Source organism: Phocoena phocoena, chromosome 3 (assembly GCF_963924675.1).
Source record: "Phocoena phocoena chromosome 3, mPhoPho1.1, whole genome shotgun sequence".
NCBI lineage: Eukaryota > Metazoa > Chordata > Mammalia > Artiodactyla > Phocoenidae > Phocoena > Phocoena phocoena.
The window spans coordinates 79049525-79074252 of NC_089221.1; the positions used below are offsets into that span (position 1 = coordinate 79049525).

Genomic DNA, 24728 nt, shown 5'->3' on the forward strand with positions numbered 1-24728 from the left:
ATTACCCACCAGGGGTACTGAATTGCTGTGTTGACTGCAAACAGCCCAGGTCTGTGGTCAATTCCCATTATGTGCAGAAACAAGCTGATGCATTTAACCCAGGTCACCAAGGAATGTGTAGGAACCCAGCAGGCAACCTGGAGCTGGCGGAAGGAAGAGGGATGTGCTTCATGGCCCTCCTCCTGGGTTGCCAGAATCCCTACTGGGAGGAGGGAGTTTGGATTTTTCCTGCCCTCACATCTTCCGCTTCCTTTGTCCCTCATCCAGCACCCAGCCTCCATTTTGAGAATTTATGAAGCATTTCCACAGTATGATTCAAATTATTATTTCATGTATTTAAATACCTTACTACACAGACCACACAGAAAACATGCAGCCCGTAGCACGGCAATTAAAGTATTACTAAAAGATGGTTGAGTACAGCCTTTCATAGTACTTGGACAGAATTTTAAGAATTAAAAAAAAAAAAATCTTGCCTTCCCTATATTTGGCAGACTAACCCACTGTGTTAAAAAATCATTCTTGATTTTTCTGAAAATAGCTAGTAAATCCTATACAAGCTATTATGTACTGGGCCAGGCAAGATTCATTGTATAATAAAAGAAGTACAATATTCTTCTGTCAGGGTCGAGGGGGGAGGAATGAACATAAATGAGATTCTTCCTTGGGGAATCACCATGCTAAATGTTTTATAAATGTCCTATTATATACGCCCCACAAAAAGGCTACACAATGGGTATCACGATGCTTATTTTGTAGACAGGAAAACTGAGTCTCAAAACGGTTAAGCTCACAGGTGGCAAGTGGTAGCACAGGCTTTACATGTAGGTCTGTATGGTTTTTTAAAGTTTGTGTCCCTTCTCTTGTGTCATGCTCTTTCCTTTTATTTTTTTTCTCTGTTTGACTTTAGATTGTTATGGAAGATTAAAAAAAAAAAAAAACCCTTGACAGTTCCACTCTTTTATTCTATAGCGAGGGCCCTGAAACATTTAATGCAGGGGAGCTACCTTGTCCTCATGTAAAGCCTTTAGGTTAAATAAAGTTGTCAAGGGAATCCATCTGGTAGCCTCTGGCATTTCAAATGAAGCAGTCCTTCTTCAGAAATATACATAATAACAGTTGTCAGCTTTCACTGAGCATTAACCATATGCCAGGAACTGTTCTGGACTTTCTATGTGGTTCCATCTAGTCTTCACAATAGCACAGTGAGGTAGCACCACTACTATTATTGCTACTATTATTCTTCCTGATTTACGTACAAACGAGGAAACAGATTTAGAGATGAGCAGATGAGCCCACTCCCAAGCCTGGGCTCAGAACCACTGAGCTGCTGCATACCCCTGTCTACACCAGAAGGTGAGCTTCAGGGTCTCTTCCAAACAAAGACAAACAACATCAAAGGTCAGGGAGACCACAACCGTTTAAGGAGAAACCTGGATGACTGAGATCTTCCTAGGGCAGGGTGAAGAAAGTGTATTTTGCGTCAATCAAATGAGAGAGTGATGAGGAAAATTACTGGTTTTTAAAAATGGGCAGGTGGGACATATCCACCTGAGAAGTGGCTATGCCATTGTAGTCAGGAAAAGAGTTTAAAAGGTACCAAAGATGGTATTTGGAAGGTGGTGGCTTCAGCTGTAACACCACTGTAAATGATACCATGATGAACATTTGTGTCCATAAAACTTTATATTCTGACTGCTTCTTGGAATCTAACCTAAAAAAATAGAAATCTTGGCGGGTAAAGTCTCCTCATTATAACATTGCATATTGATTCCTACTGGCATAGATGTATATATGGATGGTCAACTGTATTCGTGTTTAATTTTTTAGAGAGTGCAATTTTCATTCTCAATAACTTCTGAAGTTTTGTCTGCCCAGCCCAATATAGGATAATAGGAGTGTGGATTCAGAAATCAGACTGCCTGGGTCTGAACCCTGGCTGTGCCATTTGCTGAGCTGTATGACACACTTCCTTCAATGAAGACATGGCGATAAGAAATACTCACATGTTTATTGTGAGGGTTAAATTATGGTAAGATCTGTTAAATGCTTAGCACAGTGCCCAAGTAAGCATCCAATGAGCGTTAGCTATTCTTATTCTTATTGCTATTAATATCATTATTTAATTTGCAAATAACAGGTAATATAGTTCCTCAGCTCTATTATTGCTTGTCAGCAGTGGAATGAAAAGGGTTACAGGTTGCTAAATGTTTTGATTTAGTTAACAATAGGAGATGGCAGTCTTGTTTAACAGAAATACCATAACTGAGGGGAAAATTGTTTAATATACATTGCAGGCACCTTCATCCATGACTTCTGAAAATTAAGAACCAAATGGTCACAACCAACACTTCAAACTGTTTGATTTGGTTTAAGGGGGAGCTTTATACTGAAAAGCTGGTAAAATGTTAATAGGGTCATAAGACTGTAATGTTCCCCGCCTGTTTCTTAGCTTGTCTTTTACTTATTTAAGAAAGCAAAGATTGTGCCTCTTTGCTTTTTTGTTTTAGCCTCCTGAGGTGCGGCTAAAAGGGAGCACAGTGCTGGATTCTAGCAGGGTTAAATTAAAATGACCAAAACAGAAAAAGAGTAGATTATTGGGATGGGGGCTGTTAGTGATGAGTGGCATTCCCCCAGGCTTCTGGGGGTTGTGTAGCAAGACAAATATGTGGAAGGAAGCAGGTACCTGAAATTCTAGCATGGTCTTCCCCATGTTTGACTCCAGCATGTAGTGGTAGGCTCCAATGCTGGTGCTGGGGTCGTCCGCGTCATCCAAAGTGCCCTTGGGAAGTAAGCAGAAAAGGAAAATATCATGGTTTTTTCCTCCTCTTCTTTGGGTGGTCATGAATTAATTCTGTGGCCTCACAGTGAGCCTTCTATTGTCCCAACCCTTCAGGGGTGCATCCTACAACACTACAACCGTCTCCAGTTGATTTGGCATAAAATCCTTACTCTCACCATCACTCGTAGTTGAGAGGACTTTGTAATCAACTTGAATCTAGCTTTTGATTAGAATGTTAACTGATTATATACTCAAAAAGAAGAATTATCCCAAAGCAGAAATTCCTGTATCTCTCCACAGAGTTTTTGTTTGTGGTGGCATTAATGTGTGAGCAGTTGCTCTCCAAGGCTGCTTTCATCCATTATCGAAATCTTGAAATGCTGACTTGCTCTGTAAGATTCCAGTGATCACCAAGCAAATTATGTAACTAACAGGGGAAAAAATCTCCAGTTGTATGGACCATTCATATTTTACCACCATGATTCTTTTTTTTTTTTTTTTTTGTGGTATGCGGGCCTCTCACTGCCATGGCCCCTCCCCTTGCGGAGCACAGGCCTCGGACGCGCAGGCCCAGCGGCCATAGCCCACGGGCCCAGCCGTTCCGTGGCATGTGGGATCCTCCTGGACCGCGGCGCAAACCCGCGTCCCCTGCATCAGCAGGCAGACTCCCAACCACTGCGCCACCAGGGAAGCCCACCCCCTTGATTTTTAATGGGAGCTTTTCATAATATGCTGGTGTTCGGTCTGGAGACATGGATTTTGGTTTATAGTTTTCACTTTTGGACCACTTAGTCTTTAGGAAACAAGGTGGGTGGGTGATGGGAAGAAATGAAATTCCCCTTCAATTTGGTTAGGGGGAGTGGCATTAAAAAAGCTGACATGAACTCAGGAATGGCATTGGCGCCTGCGCTTCGATATCCCATGGCCTTGGATTCCTGGGAAGGTGGGCAACGGCTTTGTGAGACTGAACAAACAACTGCCCGCATCAGATAGCAGCAAATTTATAGCTTTTGAATGCAATAACATTAACACACTACTGCTGAAATATTTATGTTGGCTTTTTAAATATCCCAGAGGAAATCCATCCAGAAGCCTGCAAACCATATATATTCTCCTTCCTTAGAAATTTCCATGAAAAAATGATAAATTACATTTACACTGAGGGCACCTCCCTGCTTCTGAGTAAATTCCACACATATAAATCAGGCATCATTTTCCTAACTTCTCTTCCTCAAAGGCACTTGAAATTTACCGGGCAGGAAAATAAAGGCTTCCTTTCATCCTCAGAGCAGATATAGACCAGAGCTCCCTGAGGTCTCTCTGCCAGGACAACCACTCTCAGTCCCCGCCTCTCCCCTTATCTCTCTTCTGCATGATAAGAGCATTTATGAGGGGGGAAAGCAGCAAAAAGGTCACAGCTAGTGTGATAATGTCACCTTCATTATCAGTAGCTTCTCCAGAATGACAGAACGTTTGTAGTCAGATTAAGGGAATCAGAGAATGAAAATCTCAGATGGCGTTGATCCATGCTAAAGGCGAAGCTAGGAGGTGGCTAATCCCTTTGGTAATGCCAACTTTCTGCACTTGAAGGACACACAGGGCGACACCTGCCCCAGTTGAGACCCAAGGTTTCCTCCATGGTTAAAATGGTTTATAATTTGGAGGTACGAGGATCAAAAGCACCAAAAATTCATGGGGCAAATCATCTACTGTACTCCTAGACTGCCGAGAAAATGTCCTATCTAAATTTCTAAGACAGAGTTTTTGGCTCTCAAAGCACTTTGTATTTAATTACATCCATTACAGAGATTTCCAAAGCTCTCTGAAAAAAGTAGTTGATATTAAGCATGATAATTCTAACAGCTAACAAATATTGGGCATACGGCTTTTCCCATATCGAAGCAGTCTGTTTCCTTAAAAACATAGATTGAAGGGCCTCACACTGGCTGGGGAATTGGCACTTTTAATAAGCACTTCAGATAATTGTTATGATTCGTCAAGTTTGGGAAAAATTGAGCTTCTTTATCTCTAGGTTAAAGCAGTATTCAATGGCATGCGTTCTCAGGCCCTAAAAGAATCTGTGCTCCTCAAACAGCAAACATTCAAATAAACAAATCAAGGTGGATAATTTGATCCACCTTGATTTAAATCTTGATTAATTGTGATTAATCCAGGGAGGCTAAAGAATATTACTGAGACATGGATAGGGAACCAGCTCCAATATCATGATTTCCAGTCCAAGTGTTCTTTCTGCTGAAAATTAATGATTTAATGGGTTAAAAAATAAAACCTGCACAATTCTTTTTTTTCTTAATTAATTTATTTTTGGCTGCGTTGGGTCTTCGTTGCTGCACGTGGGCTTTCTCTAGTTGCGGGGAGCGGAGGGCTACTCTTCGTTGCAGTGCGCAGCCTTCTCATTGCGGTGGCTTCTCTTGTTGCAGAGCATGGGCTCTAGGCACGGGGGCTTCAGTAGTTGTGGCACGTGGGCTCAGTAGTTGTGGTGCACGGGCTCAGTAGTTGTGGCGCACGGGCTTAGTTGCTCTGCGGCATGTGGGATTTTCCCGGGCCAGGGATTGAGCCCGTGTCCCCAGCATTGGCAGGTGGATTCTTAACCACTGCGCCACCAGGGAAGCCCAAAACCTGCACAATTCTTTTTTTTTTTTACATCTTTATTGGAGTATTGCTTTGCAATGGTGTGTTAGTTTCTGCTTTATAACAAAGTGAATCAGTTATACATATACATATGTTCCCATATCTCTTCCCTCTTGCATCTCCCTCCTCCCACCCTCCCTATCCCACCCCTCTAGGTGGTCACAAAGCACCGAGCTGATCTCCCTGTGCTATGCAGCTGTTTCCCACTAGCTATCTATTTTACGTTTGGTAGTGTATATATGTCCATGCTACTCTCTCGCTTTGTCACAGCTTACCCTTCCCCCTCCCCATATCCTCAGGTCCATTCTCTAGTAGGTCTGTGTCTTTATTCCTGTCTTACCCCTAGGTTCTTCATGACATTTTTTTTTCTTAAATTCCATATATATGTGTTAGAATTTCTTAAATTCCATATATATGTGTTTCTCTTTGTGACTTACTTCACTCTGTATGACAGACTCTAGGTCCATCCACCTCATTACAAATAGCTCAATTTCGTTTCTTTTTATGGCTGAGTAATATTCCATTGTATATATATATGTGCCACATCTTCTTTATCCAGTCATCCGATGATGGACACTTAGGTTGTTTCCATCTCCGGGCTATTGTAAATAGAGCTGCAATGAACATTTTGGTACATGACTCTTTTTGAATTATGGTTTTCTCAGGGTATATGCCCAGTAGTGGGATTGTTGGGTCGTATGGTAGTTCTATTTGTAGTTTTTTAAGGAAACTCCATACTGTTCTCCATAGTGGCTGTACCAATTCACATTCCCACCAGCAGTACCTGCACAATTCTTAAAGAACTCGTTCAGATTAGCATCTCCCAAGATTCAAATAGCTCCGTACTCTTAAGTATAGCCAGCTTTTCCCTTCCCTGGTGGGTACTCACACTAGTGGAGGCAACTGCTTCCTGCACACTCTCCATAATGAATTCCTTGGTGATCCTGCGCGAGGGCAGCTCATTGAAGAGGGAGTTGATTAGGGCCACTTTAGCTGCATCGCGTCTGGCCTCAGCTCTACTTAAGCAGCACTTAAGAAGGGAAGGAGAAAAGGAGTCATTAAAGAATTCAGCATCTCACCATTTCGCCCCATCTCAATGGGTCTCTGGACATTTCTATTTATATGATTACTGTCTGCAGCTATTCCTCCATACCCATGGCTAATCCCCTGAAGATGATGCAGATTTTCTTTCAGCCCTAGAGCCCAGGCAAATGTCTTGTTTAGTCTTCAAATGTTTTTGTCTTATTTCACAGTCGTTGAATGTCTACTATGCACCAGATGCTTTCATACTCTGTTAATAAATAATAACAAAAAAAATAATGGCTACTATTCTGTGCTAGGTGATTACATTCATTATCAGGGCCTTCCTCAAATCCTTATTTCAGAGAGAAAAAAAGTAAGGAAGGAAGGAAAATGGGAGACACTTTTAACATAATAATTAAAAACACAGGTTCTGGAGTCAGACTCCTTGGGTTCAGATCCCAACTCTGGGACTTACTAGCTGAAAGACTGTGGACAAATTAGTCTTTCTGTGCCTCAATTGCCTCCTCTGTAAATGGGAATAATAGTAGTCCCTGTGTTACAGGGTTGAAGATAGGCTCAATTAGTTAATATAGAGAAAGAAGTGAGAATACCCAGCACACGGCCACACTCTATGAGAACATCTCAGGCTTATACTTTTTAAGCTTCAGGTTAGGACAAGGAGCCGCTGTCAAAATCTACTGTTTTTGCTTTTCCAGCATTTATTCCTCACCCTCCTTCTAATAATAGTCCCCTGATTTTCTTGAGGACCACCTTTTCTACCTTGCTCTCAATCCACACAGTTTGGGTGGGACAGGAAGTTTGGCTTTCCTGAAGTTAGGGGCCATAGGCAGCCTATGATTAGTAACTCACACAAAAAAATTCATTTTTCCCCCAATTTAATACTGCTCTCCATCGTCTTAGCCTGGCCTTCCTGTGGCTCACATGGGTCTGCTCAATTTAACCCGATTCTTTTCTGTCCTCTCTGTCTCTTTTCTTACCAACTCCTCTTATTCAAGTTCTGGTTTGGTGTGGACCCTGGGTCCAGATAGAGGATGAAGCCCTATGAGAACTGCACTGCCCCTGGAGATCACACATGTTGGAGGACCCCAGGGTGTGATGGCTCTCTCCTACAGGCTCCTAGGAACCGTCTAATGACCTAGATCTTACTCCAGGACTCCTAGTGGGAAACAAGCCCCAGGAAGAGAAGCCCAGGCCTGGGTCCTGGTCAACAGGATGGCCAGACACCCTTGCCTCTGCCATTCAGTGACTGTGAGACCTGGGCTGCTTGTTCTTTGGAGCTTATTTCCTCACTGGGCAAATGGGAAGGCTAGGCTCTCTGGTCTCCAAGGTGGCCACTGCCTAGAACGCAAGATTCTCAGAATCAGTAGTGCTTGGTTACATCAAAGAAGTGGGAAAGTACCAAAGATCCCACTTCATTTTGCAGTTTTGTGCCTCAAGGGCTTCATAGCACCACTGGGAAAAAGCCAAACCCTTCCAGTTTGCTTTTAGCACATTCCTGCCTCTACCTCACCTGCCCCATGCTGACCATCCCTGCACTGATCCAAGAACACTCCAAACTCACGCGCTCATGTCCTCCAGAGGCCGCCTCTCTTCTCCATCTCCACAGACCCAGTATGAGTCCCCTGAGGTCAGGCCCTGGCCCCCTCTGATATGCCCCCTGTGACCTCCCTAGAACAGTTGTGACTATTAGTGCAATGATCCTGTATGTGACTATGGATTACCTCTTCTTGCCCTTCCCCCAACCTCCAGGCCTGGGAAGTGCCCCTTATATACTTCTTGAGCATCCTCCAGAGTGCTTACTCCCAGGGTCAGTTCTTGGAATGCTCACGTATGGTTAGTATGTGGGCAAAGTAATGACAAGACTTCTGAAATGGTAGGAACACGACACCAAGGAGGAAGGAAAAAACATGTGTCAGGAGCCTAACAGAACAATTAAAGGCAGCTATTTTAACTTAAACAACACAAAGAGATTTCCAATATTTCCTTTAAATGAAGAATGGAGCTAAATTTATAAATATGTATGTGAAAGGTGGTTTGGGCTTTTTCTCCTTAGTGTTGAATGACAAGCTAGAAGGCTTTGGGGTAGCTTCAGGCAGCAGCGCCTTTCAAGACCTTTCTCAAGGTTTAGGCCACCTGCATTAAACCAGGGTTGGGGGGATCAGAGGCGTTAGGCAGATAGATTGTCTTTGCATTATGGACTTGGCTGGGAATTTACAGGACATTGAGTTCTGAGTCAGCAGTCTAACTGAAGCTTGGGTGCCACCTCTTCCAGGAAGCCTTCCCTGACCAGTCCCAACTGCAGGCTGGAAGGACCAGCATCCATAAGAGGCACACACCACACTATTGTGTAATTGTCTACTAGTGCTCTGCCCATTGACCCCAGACTGTGAGCAACTTAAGGGCAGAGTTTGTGACTTAATCATCTCTGCATCTTTGCACCTGCAACATAGTTTGTTGAATGAATAATTGAATGCAGCCTAGGAAATTCAAACATAGGTCACTAATGCGCCTGACAAAATATTCAAGAAATCCTCTTAAAGAAGAGAATTCAAGATATATACTTATTACTTTAAAAAGTCCCATTTCAATATATACTTTATAGTATTCATAACCCAGTAACATAAAAATATACTAATATGTGAATTTCAGAGGGCAAATTGGCCATTAAGTTCAGATACTCTGAGAGTACTATTTTTGCCTGTGTGTAGGATATGTTTATTATTCTTTGGAAAATCAGTTCCCTGTTAAAAAGCAAACAAAGTTTTTGCAAATATTACCTGACATCTGTAAAAGCAGCTCATTTTAACAGGAATTTGCTGTATGTAATCTATAATAATGCCATTGGGGTTTTAGAATTTAGAGAATTAGATTCAGATCTGGGCACTCTTAAGAAACTTTATATAACTTTCTATCTAAATAATAGCAATTTAAACCATCTTTCATAGAGAGAGACCTAGTAAACACTACTTAGATAAAAGAAGCTATCTATTTTAAATAAGACCAGCTAAGTACTAGATCAAAGGCGCCACATACATTTACAACCAAATGGCACTGCTTCTGAGATCAAAGTGCTGCAGGGCTGAGAGAACAGAAAGAGCCTCTACCCAGAAAGCATGGAAGAGGACTATGAGACTTAACCAATTTGAGATTTTAAAGCAGACACATGTCTTTACTTATTTTATTGTTTCAATGTACAGGATCTTTGGTTAAAATGGGGGAGAAAGTGTACCAATTAATAAGTACATAAAATAAAATAAATTCTGAGCCATCAAAGGCTTTTCTTGCTATTGTTTTTTGCATTTCTGAAAGACAAGTACTTCAAAATGTCTATAATGTTAACCAGCCGCTTTCTTTTAAATTTTGGAGCTACAAATCCAAGCCAGTAAAGCTGTATATTTTTCTTTAGGGATCTTTTAATGGGAACTCTCAAACCATAAGGACCTGTGCTTGGACAAGAAATTTAGCTAAAAGCAATCTACTTGGCAAATCTAAATCAGAGCATGGATTCTGCTGTAAGAACAGGCACTATTAGAGTTACCATCCAACAGTGGGAAATGCTGCAAGAAAATAAAATATGGTAAGTGACAGGACGTTTTATTGATGTGTCCAAACTGGTCATCAAAGACATCAGTTGGGGAGTGAATGAAGTATGATGTTATTTCAAAGCAACTTCCTGCTGGAATTAGACTTCCCAGGTTGTATGGTTTATTCTTGCTGTTTTTCAGCCAGACCCCAATCATAAATACAGATTTGTAAACCATGCCTTATCCGCTAATCATTCTCACTTGTTAATATAGAGAGACAACTTCTGTCCTTTGCACTTTGTGAACGTACAGAGCTGGAATATTTAACGGTCAGGATTTTACTAAAGTCAGCTGTGGATTTCTTTGGTATGTGGAGCCACATGCTTTTCAAGCGGCTAGCAGACCCCACTCAGACATTTATCTTGAGGCTTGGATGCCTTTCATTTGCTGGTAGATTATAAAACACTGTAATCATTTCAAAGCCTCTCAACTCTAAAATTAAAGCCAAAAAAAAAAAAAAAAAGAGCATCTGTGGCATTGCTTAGGAAAACCATTTAAAGGTGGTGGTATCCAGCCTCTGAGATAACCCCCAGTGATCTCTGCCTCCTGGTATTCACACACTTGTGCAGTCCCCTCCCATACTGTACAGGTTTGGTGTGTGCAACCAATAGAATATGGCAGAAGCTAAGGTATGTCACTTTTTAAATTAGGTTATAAAAGACCTTGTGGCTTCCATCTTGGTCACAGTTGCTTTCTCTCTGGGAAGAGTCAGCTGGCATGTTCTGAGCAGTCCCACTGAAAGGCACACGTGGTAAGGAACTAACTAACACCTTCTGCCGACAGCCTTCTGAGTGTGATTGGAAGCTGATCCTCCAGATCTGATCAAGCCTTCAGATGACTCTAGCGCCAGCTGATGGCTTGACTGAAACCTCTGGGACACCCTGAGCCAGAACTACCCAACTAAGCTGCTTCTAGATTCCTGATCCTCAGAAACTGTGTGAGACAATGATAAGTTTTGCAGTAATTTGTTACCCAGACATAGATAGCTAATACAAAGGCTTTGCTCAATCAGGCAACTGGGAACTCCCTCAGCCCCCCCTTGAGGGAGAGCTCACTAAGTCATCCTCATCGCTGACTCTATATGCTGGGTGCTGAGCTAAAGCAGCTTATGTCAATTGTCACATTTAGTTATTACCACAATCCTATAAAGTTGCTTTTGTTGTTACCCTTATTCCACCCACAAGACAAACAGAAGTTACATATCCTAAGGTCATACAACTTAAAAAGTTACCAAAACAAGATTAAACCCCATGTCTGTCTGACTTGAAAGCCCAGATTTTTAACCACGATACTAATCTGCTTGTCACAGAAATGGTCACCCACCTTGGGATAGAGAAGATATATAATTGGGCTGAAGTCTCCCAGCATCCCCCAGATCAGTACAGATAGTACTTTAGCCCAAGCTCCAACTTTGATATTCCATGGGTCATTTTGACATAAGACACCAAGAGTATCTCCTCCCATTCCCACACGATGACCTCAACTTCTTTTAGAAGAAAAGGCCAAGGAAGAAGCAGTGCATTGTCATAAGAAACCAGGCCCCATTTCTAGGAGCTTCCCCCAAAGTCACCTCATTCACATAAACTCAGGTGTGGTATAGCCCTTTATTTGTTATAAATAACAAAAGATACCTTTATCACTCCTATCACTTAGGAAGTCCCAGGGGTTTCAGGGGCTGTTGGCAGGGAATCAGACCGCATGTATGTTATTATAAATCACAATATCACAACGGTATATCTACCTCTGCTAACATCAAACATGCTAATTTCTCACTAGAGAAATTACTTCTACACAAAAGTCAAGGACAGCAGCATTCAGGTTGAAAAAAAAAATCCTTTACAACTGTTCTTCTAAAAGTAGGCCCTTAGGAAGTACGTAAGTACTCCTAACTTAACTGAGGTCTCAATGTGCCTTTTTGATCAGCAGTTTTTATTTCTTCCATGATAATTTTCTATGTGTCACACTATGCAACAGAAAGGTTAAACCAAGAATGATGTGTGGGTCAGTAGGCTGTCCTGAAATAAAATAGTGGCTAATCCATTTTTTAGGATGTACGGAAATTCTTAAATTAATTGAAATAACATTTTGGTAGCCACGTACATGTTGTAAACATAGAAATGCCTAGTAAGATACTAGTTTTATTGTTAATTATTGATAACAATAAAAATTGAAATTATTATAAGTGTGTTACTGTTCACAGAAACATTTTCTAGCCAGGATGACACAATTTATACTCTGAACAGTAACTGTCCTGGTAGTCCTCATTTTATTGATAGTTTTTCCCTTGCTTTGTATTAGAACATGTGTTGAGTGACTGTTTCTGGACACTAAGATTTTTCTGTCCATACATCCCAACTACAGTGTTTTCTTTACGAAAGCATGTGGAAAGAAATCAATATAAGTGACCTTTCTCCATCTTAAACAAACAACAGACTTCTTAGAATTTTTTATACTTGCATTTTAAAGACATCAAGAAAAATAAAGGTCTGCAGATCCTAAATGTATAAAACTGAGTTAGGTACACTTTATTCTGTGTCTACCAATGGTAGCCGAGGAGTTGAAAAGTGCTCTGTAAGGAGCAAGGTTTTTGGAATAAGACCCGTCATGTATTATACATTTGACAGATTTTATCCACATGCAAACTCAAAGCTGAAGATGCCATCCTCCCTGGGGCCAAGGGCAGGTCAGTGTTATTTAGGTGGCATTTGATCAATCGCCCATGGGACCCAAGGGGCTCTCCCAAGCTGGGACTTTGCAGGTGGCAAAACCAAATAAACTGACTCTGTGAGAGGTGAGAATTCTTGCCCAGATCCTTTAGGCTGTCAAGTCTGTCATTCAGGTGGTTGGGAGTGTTTTGATTTTGTGACTCAGAGTGCAAGTCTCAGCAATTGACTTGCAGAGTTTGTGTGTAAGACCTGCCAGCTCTGGTCAGTGTCACCAACACCTCAGTTTCATCCTGACAGCAAGCCATCAGCACAAAGAATGCCACAAACCAGGCCCTGATACTAATTGTCCCCTTTTCAATTCTTTAAGACCTTGACTGCCCTGGTCTAAGCATGAACATTTGCATGTGTTCCAATTTATCTATTCGTAGATATATTAGCATTTTTTCCCCTTCCAGACGGTGATGTGAAAAAGGGCAACCGTTGAGACTCAGTCACCCAAGTTAATATCGTGTCTCTTTCTCTGTAGGTCAGGCTGGCTGCAAATACATTGGGAACAATTTGGAGCTCTGTGTGTGCTGGGAATGGGGGTCTTTGCTAGGTATGGGGGAGGGGACTGGTCTGGGAGAAAACTCACCAGTTCCTGTCAACTGAAAGAAACGTTTCATGCACATGGTGGGTCAGAATGTTATTTTTATAATACAAACCACCTGGCCTCCTCCTCGTTTACCTCTGCCACAAATGCTATTCTACACACATACCTAGACCAAGGTCCCTGGTAACTATTACAAAACCATGTTGTTTTGCTCCTTGAGGTTTTTTTCTTTTCCCTTTTTTCTTTTCTTCTTATTCTTTTTTCAACTTAAGGTGAAGACAAGATGAATTGATCAGGGCTCAAAGTTTTGGTTTATTTTTATAGTTGCTTTGATGTAAAAGGACTTGGCTCTGGCACGGAGAGGGATGGGGGGGTAGGGTGGGGAAACTTTCTTCCTCATTCAGCAGCTTGTGAGACAGTGAGCATCCTCCTAAAGTTTATCAACTGAGGCTGGGGGACTCCCCTGGAGATTGTCCCAAGTCTATTTACCAGGGAGACTTTTCCTAAGCATTCCTTTCACTATATGCTGCTGTTCTATTTGAAACAACAATATGTGAATATCTCTATTCACTTTGCTTGATTAAAAAAAGTAAAGTTAGCAAAGGGTTCTGGAGAATAACTAGGTCTCATTAAAACAATATGCACTTCCAGTTCCATGGGCAAGCCATGAAAGCCTGATCATTCATTAGCTGACATATGACTTTCAAATGGGAAGGGGTTATAACTAACCTTCCTATCTTTGAGTCTCATTAGTTGCAAAACAGGATGCTTTCCTGTGGAGACTTCTACCAGGAAATACCTCCTTTAGAAGTTAAGTTACATCGCAGAGCATGTTGTACATCTGCATCAAGGTATACAACTCTAGAGACAGAGAAGAGGTCATGGTTGATTTCAAACAGTAATAGTTGGCATTAAAACAGCATTAGTGCAAGGCAGTAGTCTCAATTTTATGGCAGGAACTAAATTTCTCTTTGGTGCATGGAATGTTAAGACTAGACCTTATTTAATAATCGGTAAAAAAGAGAGCATTACAATTCCATTTAGCCAAGTCTATGAATTAATCAAATTTTCTCTTAGTCCTTCTCTCTCGGGAAAAACTTAATTTTATAAACTTACTCTATTGTGATTTAAATATACTTTTAATTCCCTGGACTTTGAGAAGAAGAATCATGCAACGCATGAAAGTATAAAACATGTGTTTTATATCTGATAATAAAGGTGAAGTGTGCTTACTGCCTTAAAAGTGACTAAAACAAAACCCTATCCTTTTAGGTAGTATGTACCTTGGAAAAGTAGTTTTTCCAGGTGTCTTCACAGGCAAAGGCTTTGGTTTGAAAACCAAGTGGCATAAATATGGAAGGCCTTTCAGAGACAGAGCTTTGGAAGAAACTCATCTGCTCTGAGTGTTCCCTCTCATACCTCCCAACTGTGTGACCCTGTTACACAATGCCAAATACTGGTTGGAAATGAAAAAAAAAAAAAAAAATCAATCAACAGCTTGCCTCTGGAAATATTAAACATCTCAATTTCACACAGCACCTGGCATGATACAAACAGCCTAAGTACCTGACCCCAGTGTTTACCACCTGTTTTTCTGTAAAGCAATTTTAACAATAACAAAATACGTGAAAAAAAGTATGACATCTCATTGAATGAGTGTTCTACACTTCAAATAAATCGAGCTATCACATCAATGTTTTAGCCAGGTGATACATTTTTTATTCAATCATAACTTCTGCACATAAATAATCACATGGTGTAGTACTACACTCAAAGAAGTTTTACTTTTTATTCCAAATAAGAGTAAAATACATTAATCCAAATCATTCTAGCAGACTATATAGAAGACCACATCACTGGCTTGAAAACAAAACTTGAATCACAGATCTTTTAATCAAAATATAAAATAAGAGAAAATACTCAATTAAGTTCCCCCTTTTGGATTTGGAAACAAAAACAGCTGCTGAAACAATGAGTGGCTTTCCTTCTGAGTTCATCAAGAGGGGAGCCAAACGTTGATCTGATGGCCCTTGTGTTGCCCTTATTGTAAAAAATGGAAATTACTGCAAGTTTTCATGGTCATGATATGGGGCTAGGGAAGGATTAACTGCCGAGACAAAAATGGCATAGAGAAAATACACCCAAGCTGCATGAATTTCCACTTAATGCCTTAGAAGATAGTTTCTTTTACAAAAGACACAATAAGCACTAATGTGTTTCAGTATAACTTTCTAAAAGACAAATAATTTTATAACAGTAGATCATTTTATTTATTGTTTAGAAATTCAAAAATGAATCATATTTTCACTTCTCTTTTTCTATACAGTTAAAAGGCAGGGTTATGGCTGCTTTCTTTCCCTCTGGCTCTCTGTTTTTTTTGGGTTGTGGCGTCAAAACTAACTGAAAATTCTTTAATTAGTCTTCTTGGACACAAGCCTCCCATTTACTTCAGTGGGAGGTTTCTTTGCATAAAACCGGTGGTTTGTGTCCACCAGAGCCTTTTGACTGCTTTCCTTTGATTAATCAGAAAACTAAAGCTCAGTCTGAGTACCACTTTTCTAAAGAATGAATGAGCATAATCTCTTACAGCTTTCATGAACCAAAAGGATTAATCTGGCAGTCCAGTCCCATACTCCACTTCAAGTATTTTCAATTACTTGGCACCGTTGGAGGTGACGTCCACGGCTCAGTAAGAAGGCTACTGCTGGCATAATGGTTTCTCCGTGTCCCAGCACATGGTCTTGGCATTAATAATCCATCATGAAATGATTTGCAATGCACAAGGGTGACATTTGATTACGTGAAAGGCATTGCAGGAATGAGCATGTAGGTTCTTAAGGCCAACTGCTGGCAAAAATATGATAAAATGTTATATGGTAAAAATAACATTTAGACGGTTTAGTTGAAACCACTGAAGACAGTTTTTGAACTGACCATGAAAAGTGTAAGGACATTGCTTTAGGAGAAATTTTCTTTCTTTTTTTTTCCTTCCTGGTTTTCCTTTCTCAAATCACATTTTGGGGAGCCAAATAGGTTAAGACTTGGCAGCCAATCACCCAAACACATTTTCAAAACATATTTGATTCAGGAAATTCTGGATCTTTTAAAGCAAGGATGTGAACAATCCTCCTGAGAACCTTAAAATATGATGATTTAAACATAAGGAAAAGGAAACCCTGAAATGATCAGAGAAATCACCAAGAGGCTTACCTGCTGAAGAGTTCAGCTTTTTAAATTTTGTTTTCTATTTTTTAGAGACTATAAGGAGGATGGTAAATTTACTACATACGGGAAGTCTTATAATTTGGAGTAGAAATTTATGAGACAATAGGGAAATTCATAATTCTCAAGGAAGCAAAAACAAAAACAAGAACATTAGAATTTCTTAGACTCATATCCTCTAGATCTATTTACTGATCTGTCAAAAGCATTATATTCTAAGTAGATTATAATGCATGTAGTTATTACATATGAACAAACATACTGCATGGGTGTGTATGGCCAAATGTTGGTTATTCGAGATCATGGGTATAGGGTGGAGGGAAAGTTATTTTGCATGAATGAAATTCAGAGAGAATTAGAAGGTTTTTTTTAAATCAATAGTTTCAAATTAATCCACTTTCAAAACTTTAATTACAGATATGAACATAATAATATCAGCTGATTTTAATGTTACTGATTTTTCCTTCCTAGCCCACCATCTTGCAGAGTGAGGTGAAATACCTTAGTTGATATATTATGTTGTATGTAATAGTATATATTGTTTTGTATATCTGTCAATAGTGATTATATTTTTTTTAAAAAGGACATATATAAACTTCATTGATTCTTCGGATTTGTTATTCATCATTTAGCTATTCATTCAACAACATTTATTAGGCACTTACTATATGCAAAGCCCAGTACTTGGCATCTTAGGGATATAAGGATACAGACTCTGTCCCTGAGGCCCTTACATTTTATTATAGGGACAGAACATGCTCATAAGTAGCTGTAGCATAAGGTAAAAAACATTAAATACTAGAAGAGAAGCAGAGATAACTAACTGCACTGGAAAATCAGAAGAGGTAAAGATTTTTAGTGGGGAGCTTCAGGGAAAATTCATGGAAAATGTGATATCTAAGTGAAGTCCTGGAAGATAGTCAGGGTTTAGACATGAAGAGAAGGTGGCAACAGCACTTCATGAGTAAGTCATAGTATGAGTGTGGAGTGGCTGGAAGAGGTCAAGGCCTGGATGAGGGACAGTCAGGCTGAAGCACTGAGTGTCAGAAAAGAATTCAGGAGATAAAGCTGGGAAAGTTGGGGCTAGTTGTAAAGTCCTTATTGCCAGAATAAGGAATTCAAACTTTAATAAGAAGGTAAAATAGTAGGGAGCCATTGGAGCCATTTTTTTTTCTTTTTTACTTTTTATTTTGAAATAACTTTAGACTTATAGAAGAATTGCAAAGATAACAGAGTTCCCAGAAAAAAGTCAATATTATGTAAGTTTTTATGCTTTTTTAATAGTTCATGTAGTATTTTTATATCACACTCCTATGATTACATCCCCTTTCTCATGCTGAGAGTAGTGTATGTTTTTTATTCTTTTTTCTTACTCACAAATGTCTTTCTTGTTTATCTTTTCAAATATATAGTTTTTCATTTTTTTGACCAGGTTTGCCAGTTTTTGCCCAATTTCGTATCAGCTCCCCCATAGCTATCCTACATATAAATCAAATCTACCTTAAAACAAAACAAAACAAAACCCAAAAAAACAGTGAGATCAATGCACAGAAGTCCCTTGATCCACCTTTTAAACAGAATGCTGTCCCTAAGTCTCATACAGCCACAGAGCTGTGTGACTTTTTGTCATGATCCTGCTTGGAATACGGTGGGCCATTTCAATATGAAAATTTGTGCTTTCCTTTAACTCAAAGAAAATTGCTTCTGTTACTTATTTCTTCCCCTTATTTCCTTTGTCTCTTTCTAGAACTCTTATTAGATTAATGTTTACCTCCAGGATTTATCCCCATGTCTCCTGTCCTCTTTTTCCATCTCTTTGTCTTTTTGCTCTAAGTTCTAGAAAATTTACTATTCATTTTTTACTTTGTTATCCTTTACTAATTTGGCTGTGATCTATGTCTATTCATCTGTTTACTCATTTTTTATTTGTTCTAATTATTGTTCTAATTTGGCAATCACACTTTAAATTTCCTGTTCCTTGCTTGCTTCTTTTTTCTTAGCTGTTTTAGGGATACTTATCTTTCCACAATTTTCTGAAGATAATTATTGTAATACTCTTTTACATACTCTGCTGCTTAAATTATTTCTGTTCTTTTGTTTGCTTGCCTTGGTCTTTTAAAATTTTTTTTCTTTTGGATTTCTTCACATGTTTGGTGATCTTTAGTCCATTGACATTCATGGACAGAAAAAAAAAACAAAACAGATTCATTTAGGTGGCTGGCAAAACCTTGCTCTGTGGCTGAGCAGCTCTGTTTTCCTAGGAGGCCTCCCCTGAATGGGAAGTCTGATGGGAGCTCTCTATGAGTAGGCAGACTTCACCTTGAACGCTTGATGATGGACCTGCAGACTCATGTGGATTAGGGAATCCTTTCCTCATTTGCTGCCTTTCCTCCCCCTCCCTTGCTCCCCATCCATGTCTTAGTGTCTAGGGTTCCATCAAGTTCTGTTCTAAGGCTTCTAGAGCCATTTTCAAATCATCCTCATCAGGCAGTTCACTTTCATTAGTCAGAGGTAAAAATCCACTGTTGACCACTGCTCAGGGTAGAAGGCAAGACCTCACTGGCTGGCTGTGTCAGAAGTTTTGAAAGCAGTTCTTTAAAATTACCCCAGGCTACTATCAGAGTAAGCTTTCTGAAACACATTTGAATATATCATGCTCCTGCTCAGAATCTTTCAGGGATTTTGATTTTATAAAGAATAAAACCTGTTCTTCTTTGCAAAGCATGAACACCCCTTATAGTTTGATATGAGTGCCTACCATCATCTCCTACTGTTTCCCTGTCACAGACACACTTAGGATCCCCAAATTCTGAAAGTTCTTGTGGTTTTCTCTTGTTCCATGCCTCTGTACACACTGTTCCCTATGCTGAGAATGTTATCTCTTCTTTACTGATTGGCAAAGACACCCTCAATTGTACATCTCAGTGTGTGATTGCTTCCCATGAATTCTTTTCTGACTTCCCTAGGCAGACATAGGTTTGTGGGTCTATTTATTAAACTATATCTTCCCCTTACTGCACAAAGGATTTGAAATAATATAAAACAGATACATGGTAACAGGACGAAATAAATGAGTGAGGCACACAAAGGATTTGAAATAATATAAAACAGATACATGGTAACAGGACGAAATAAATGAGTGAGGCACACTAAGTTCAAAGGGAGAGTAAAGTTAGAAATATAAATAATATCCAGTATGAGGTTAGTCCTAAAAACTACAGGACAGTAAGTTTTATAGATATACTACAAAGAGATACACTGAAATTTTGCCTCTGGGCTTCCTAGTTGTCAAAGCTAAGAGGGAAAGTTGAGCGCTTCTGAGTTTCACATTGTCCATAAACTATAAATGAAGGATTTTTGCCAGTTATTGAAAATTAAGAGAGAGTTTACTGCACTAAAGGGGTACTTATAAAGGTGACTGGTAAATTGAGAAGCTCCAACTTTTGTGCTTTCATTGACCCTCTAATATTACTATGTAATTACTATAATTTTTGTACATTTCTTTCCTTAAGGTATGGACCATATCCTCATTACTTGATCCAGTGCTTGATATTTCCTAGTCACTCAATAAGTATTTGTTACGCACACAATCAGATACTGATTGTTAATGCAGACAAATGTTTTTGTGTGAACAGGTGTACAACTAGAAATGTATCATCTTTTACACCCATCACAAACATAACAAAGAATTAACCAACTGGAAGAGTCTTTATACTGATTATCAAAATAATACTTGGAATAACTGCTATATATCAGATAAACACATTGCATGTATATTTCATATGACTCTCAACCTACCCTGTGGGTATTATTCCCCATCTCAAAATCAGGGAAATCAGTAAGTTAAATAAATTTCCCAAGGGTCTACAATTATTCAGAGGCAGAACTTGGGATTGGCATAGGTGCCTGAACCCAGCCCTGTGACCCTCAACCTTTGCTATAGGTTCATGCTTTCGTGTGTAGTAGATTGATTAGTATTTGATTACAAATTTCATAAACGTGAAGACTTTCTACTGATGCAAGGGCCCTGATGCAAGGACTTTGCCCAAGTTCCTTTGTTCTTTAAGATTTATTCTAAAATATTTGAGGGAAAAGGCAGCAGCAGTCAGGCAAATAAAATACTATAAAATTCATTTTCCATAAAGAAATATCAGGGGACAACACCCTAATAAAAAAATACTTCCCATTTAAAAAAATGGGAACATCTGACCAATTTTTCTGTTATATAATGGAATGTGGCACAACTTTTTTCATTAGACCCAAGAAAACTTACAATGTACCATTTTATGAAAGGGCTTACTCTGTTTTAACTCAATCAGCTTTCACTGATCAATTTATGGTTGCTTCTTACCTGAAAGTTGCCAAAACAGCTTCCCCCTGGGAGGGTCACATAACTCACAAAGGGTGGTCCAGGAGACGGCAGCGACTCGTAGACCACCACACCTTCACTTGGGAACGCAGCCCTCTGTTGCTGCTTGCTTTCCCAAAATTCCTGTAACATTGACACAACATTCACTGAAAAAGACAAGAAATATAATCAGTTATTAAGGATGGACATACCCTAGCAAAAACAACATTTTATTTGCGGGTTGGATTGTGTAACAAGGCACTTCCAGTTTAAGCAGAAGGGAGTATGTGTATGTTTGGGTGGGGTGGGGGTGTGGGGTGCTTTCAGTTGTGAAAGAAACAAATACCATTTAAAACAAATGTGTTTATTTTTTCATGAGTATGGCTCAAGTGGTTTGGCACCCTAATTCTAACAGCATCGCAGTATATTAAATTTACAAATTAGTTTTTGATAACAAATTTAAAAATCTCACTCTTCCTTCTTTGAAAATTTTCCTTAATAAACTTTGTCCAGATCTATGGTTATCCATGACTCCCACTCCTGTTTCTCATAGATTCTTGGACCTGCAAAGTGAAAGCTAAATTCAAAGGTAAAAATATGAGCAGTGTAATTTTTTTTAAATTTATTTATTTTATTTGTTTTATTTTTGGCTGCACTGGGTCTTCATTGCTGCACATGGGCTTTCTCTAGTTGCAGCGAGCAGGGGCTACTCTTTGTTGCAGTGCAGGGGCTTCTCATTGCGGTGACTACTCTTGCTGCAGAGCGCGGGCTCTACGTGTGCAGGCTTCAGTAGTTGTGGCACGTGGGCTCAGTAGTTGTGGCTCACGGGCTCTAGAGCGCAGGCTCAGCAGTTGTGGCGCACGGGCTTAGTTGCTCCGCGGCATGTGGGATCTTCCCGCATCAGGGCTGGAACCCGTGTCCCCTGCATTAGCAGACGGATTCTTAACTACTACGCCACCAGGGAAGCCCCAAGCATGTAATTTTAATTGGAACTCACCTATTATAAGATTTAAGAGGAGAAAGGCAGAAAGAAGAAAACTCTTTCATGCTCCTTTCCACCCTAATCCAAAGGAGAATGAATGCAATTGTGTAATAAGCAGGAGGCTGGGGAAAAAAAAAACAAGTGAAACTAATAACATGGAAACCTTGTTAAGGACCACGTCTGTTAGATGACTTCAGAAAACGTAGTAATGGCTACAGCCATGTGTTTTAGATTAAATGACCTATGATAGCCTGTAGAAGTTCCAGATCAAATTAGGTTGGTTTGTTTATCCTGTACTGCAAATTGAATTGTGGAAATTAACAAGGATAATAGAATTGTAGAGGCAAAAGAGACCTTTCAGGTCACGCAGGCAAAGCTCTGCTTGATGCAGGAATTCCTTGCACAATACCACTGACAGCTGCCCATTTGGCCTGATTCTGGACACATGGAAGGACCGGGTAATTGGCACATCTTGATGTAGCCCATTTCAAATGCTAATGGTTTTAACTATAAGAAGGTCATTTTGGGGAGTGAGTGGAAATCTGCTTTCCTATAAGGTTCATGCAAGTGGGCTATTTCTCATTTCTGGGACCTCATAGAGGTTAATCTCTGTATTCATAAGAGAACCCATGACATAATTGAAGGTGGTATAGGACATCTGTTGTTTTTGCCTCCCTGGCATTTGTTGTCCCTCTTTGTAGGAATAGCACGAAAGTTTTCCTTAAAGAACCACCGTTCCTTCAACCAAGTCTTCTCCAGGGTTGAGGAGTGGGGATTAGACCAAAGTCAAGTCATTTAGAGTCAATGAGTCCAGGACTTTTGTTGGAAATGTCAGAAGACTGGATTCTCCTTTTTCACTAGAGTTACTGGGGTTATAGGAGAGAAGTATGGTGCTGCCCAGGCAAGGGAGACTCATGGCTGAAAAGAAAGCCAACATAGAGAAGGGTAGAACCAAGAGATAGAGAAAAGAAAGACTAAGTTCTGATGTCATAGCTTAAGCTCCTGAACCAACACATCTGCTTTTACCTTAAACCGTTTTGAATTGGCATCTCACACTTGAGTATAAAAGTGTACTAAAATAGACAACTCTCAGGTTTCCTCAGGTTCTAGATTGAATAGCTTTTCTTCTTTCAAACTTTCTTTGTGTAATATGGTGTCTATGCCCTTTGACATTCTCCTGATATATTTCTGAATACATGTGCTTCAAAATGCTGGGTTTTGTTATTTTGCAGGGAATCAGGAGAGTCACAGAGTTTGACCTGGAGGCAAAAACATTGCACAACCACCTTCTAAGCTGTTGACCAGACCACCTGGCTCTTTCACTTCATTCCTAGGTCACCCATCAGCTTCCAGCTTTATAAGGTGTAGTTCAGGAAAATTTGCAAGACGCCCAGGGAATTGGATGCCTGTGTATATTTATAAACTGTAGTTTTTAGTATTTAAGATGTGTTTTGGGAAAGAAACTGGGAAATATAAGACTATCGGAGGGGATAATTGAATTAACCAATAAAATACGTGCTAAGTGGTCAAGGTGAGCTTGGTAATTACAGATATTTTTCATTCATTCAAAAATATTTGAAGTAATATTTTCCACCAGTTGATGTAGCCCAAAATAGAATTAGAACTTTTATTTCCTAAACTGTATTTCTGCTCCCCAACTTCCTCTCTCTCTCATGTCCAGGAAAACAAGTATTTTGTGAGCGGGCTGATTTGTGTTTCAATTTGCCTGTGACCTACAGAATTCAGCAGAGATGTCTTGAAGATTGAAGCCTAAAACCGAAGTCAGTGGTCTGTTGCCCTGATAGTCAACAAGGGCCATTAACCGGCTATTTTAAGTTGGTTCATTGTTGAATGTTGTTCAGCTGAAAACTGGAGTAAGAAGCTGAAGACTCATGCTTTTCTAGGTAAAACGAACACGAGAATTTTGGCACGTAAAACTGTGTGGATTAAAGAGTTCAGAGGTGGCTACTAAGTAAAATTTCTGCATGAATAAATGTAGCAGTTTTCAAATTTTTTATTCTGCAACCTTGGAAGATTTCTTTGATGGTCTTACGTATGTCATCACCTCTAAAGAGTGCAACATATGTACATGCACACACACAATCCATCTTTCTATCTCTATCTCCTCGTGTCGACTGAAAAACCAGATGAATGGAGTGCAGAGGGAAGAAGGCCAGCATGCTGTTTGGAATTTCAAAGATCAGTATATCTGAAGATGCTCTATTTATGAAACACATGCTCCTTTATTTTTTTGAAGTAGCAACAACAAGGTTCATGGACAATGTCAAAGAAAAGGCAAGCAAAGGGTCAAGTACTGCTGAAGAAAACCACCCAAATTTGAGGAAAGGCCTCACAACACAGTTTAGTCGCCAGCTGCAGCTGCACCTTCAGAGCCCAGCCAATGATCCTGCCTTTCACGTTACAAACTTAAGCCACCAAGCGTGTGATATCCCTCCCTACATCTAGTGACCCAGCTGCACAAGTGCCCAGCTCTACCTTATTTCCTTCAGTCTCAAATGAAGTTGTGTTGCTTCTTCTGGGCATTGTTCTATTAGTAATTCTCTTGGCTTCCTATTTTTAAATGTTTTCTCTTTACTCACTCCTCAGCGGCCATAAGTATGCTCAAGACAACAAATGAATGAATAAATGAATGAGTGAATGAATCAATTAAAAGAAACACTCAACCTCGGGAATATTCTTTTTTTTTGGCCATGCCACGTGGCATGCAGGATCTTAGTTCCCTGACCAGGGATGGAACCCATGCCCCCTGAGTTGGAAGCGCAGAGTCTTAACCACAGGACGCCCAGGGAAGTCCCCCTGCCATTCATTTTTAACCCACCAACAATCTGGCTTTCC

At 39.9% G+C, this 24728-nt stretch overlaps 1 protein-coding gene across 1 annotated transcript in view; it reads right to left on the reverse strand.

Moving 5' to 3' along the window:
- LIX1 (limb and CNS expressed 1) overlaps positions 1-24728 on the reverse strand; it is a 47890-nt gene that overhangs the window by 7667 nt on the left and 15495 nt on the right. The window contains exons 2-4 of the mRNA XM_065875091.1: positions 20894-21057; positions 6324-6464; positions 2687-2782 (exon numbers count right to left, since the gene is read on the reverse strand). Coding sequence (XP_065731163.1) covers positions 2687-2782; positions 6324-6464; positions 20894-21057 — 401 coding nt within the window. The remainder of the gene's footprint in view (positions 1-2686; positions 2783-6323; positions 6465-20893; positions 21058-24728) is intronic.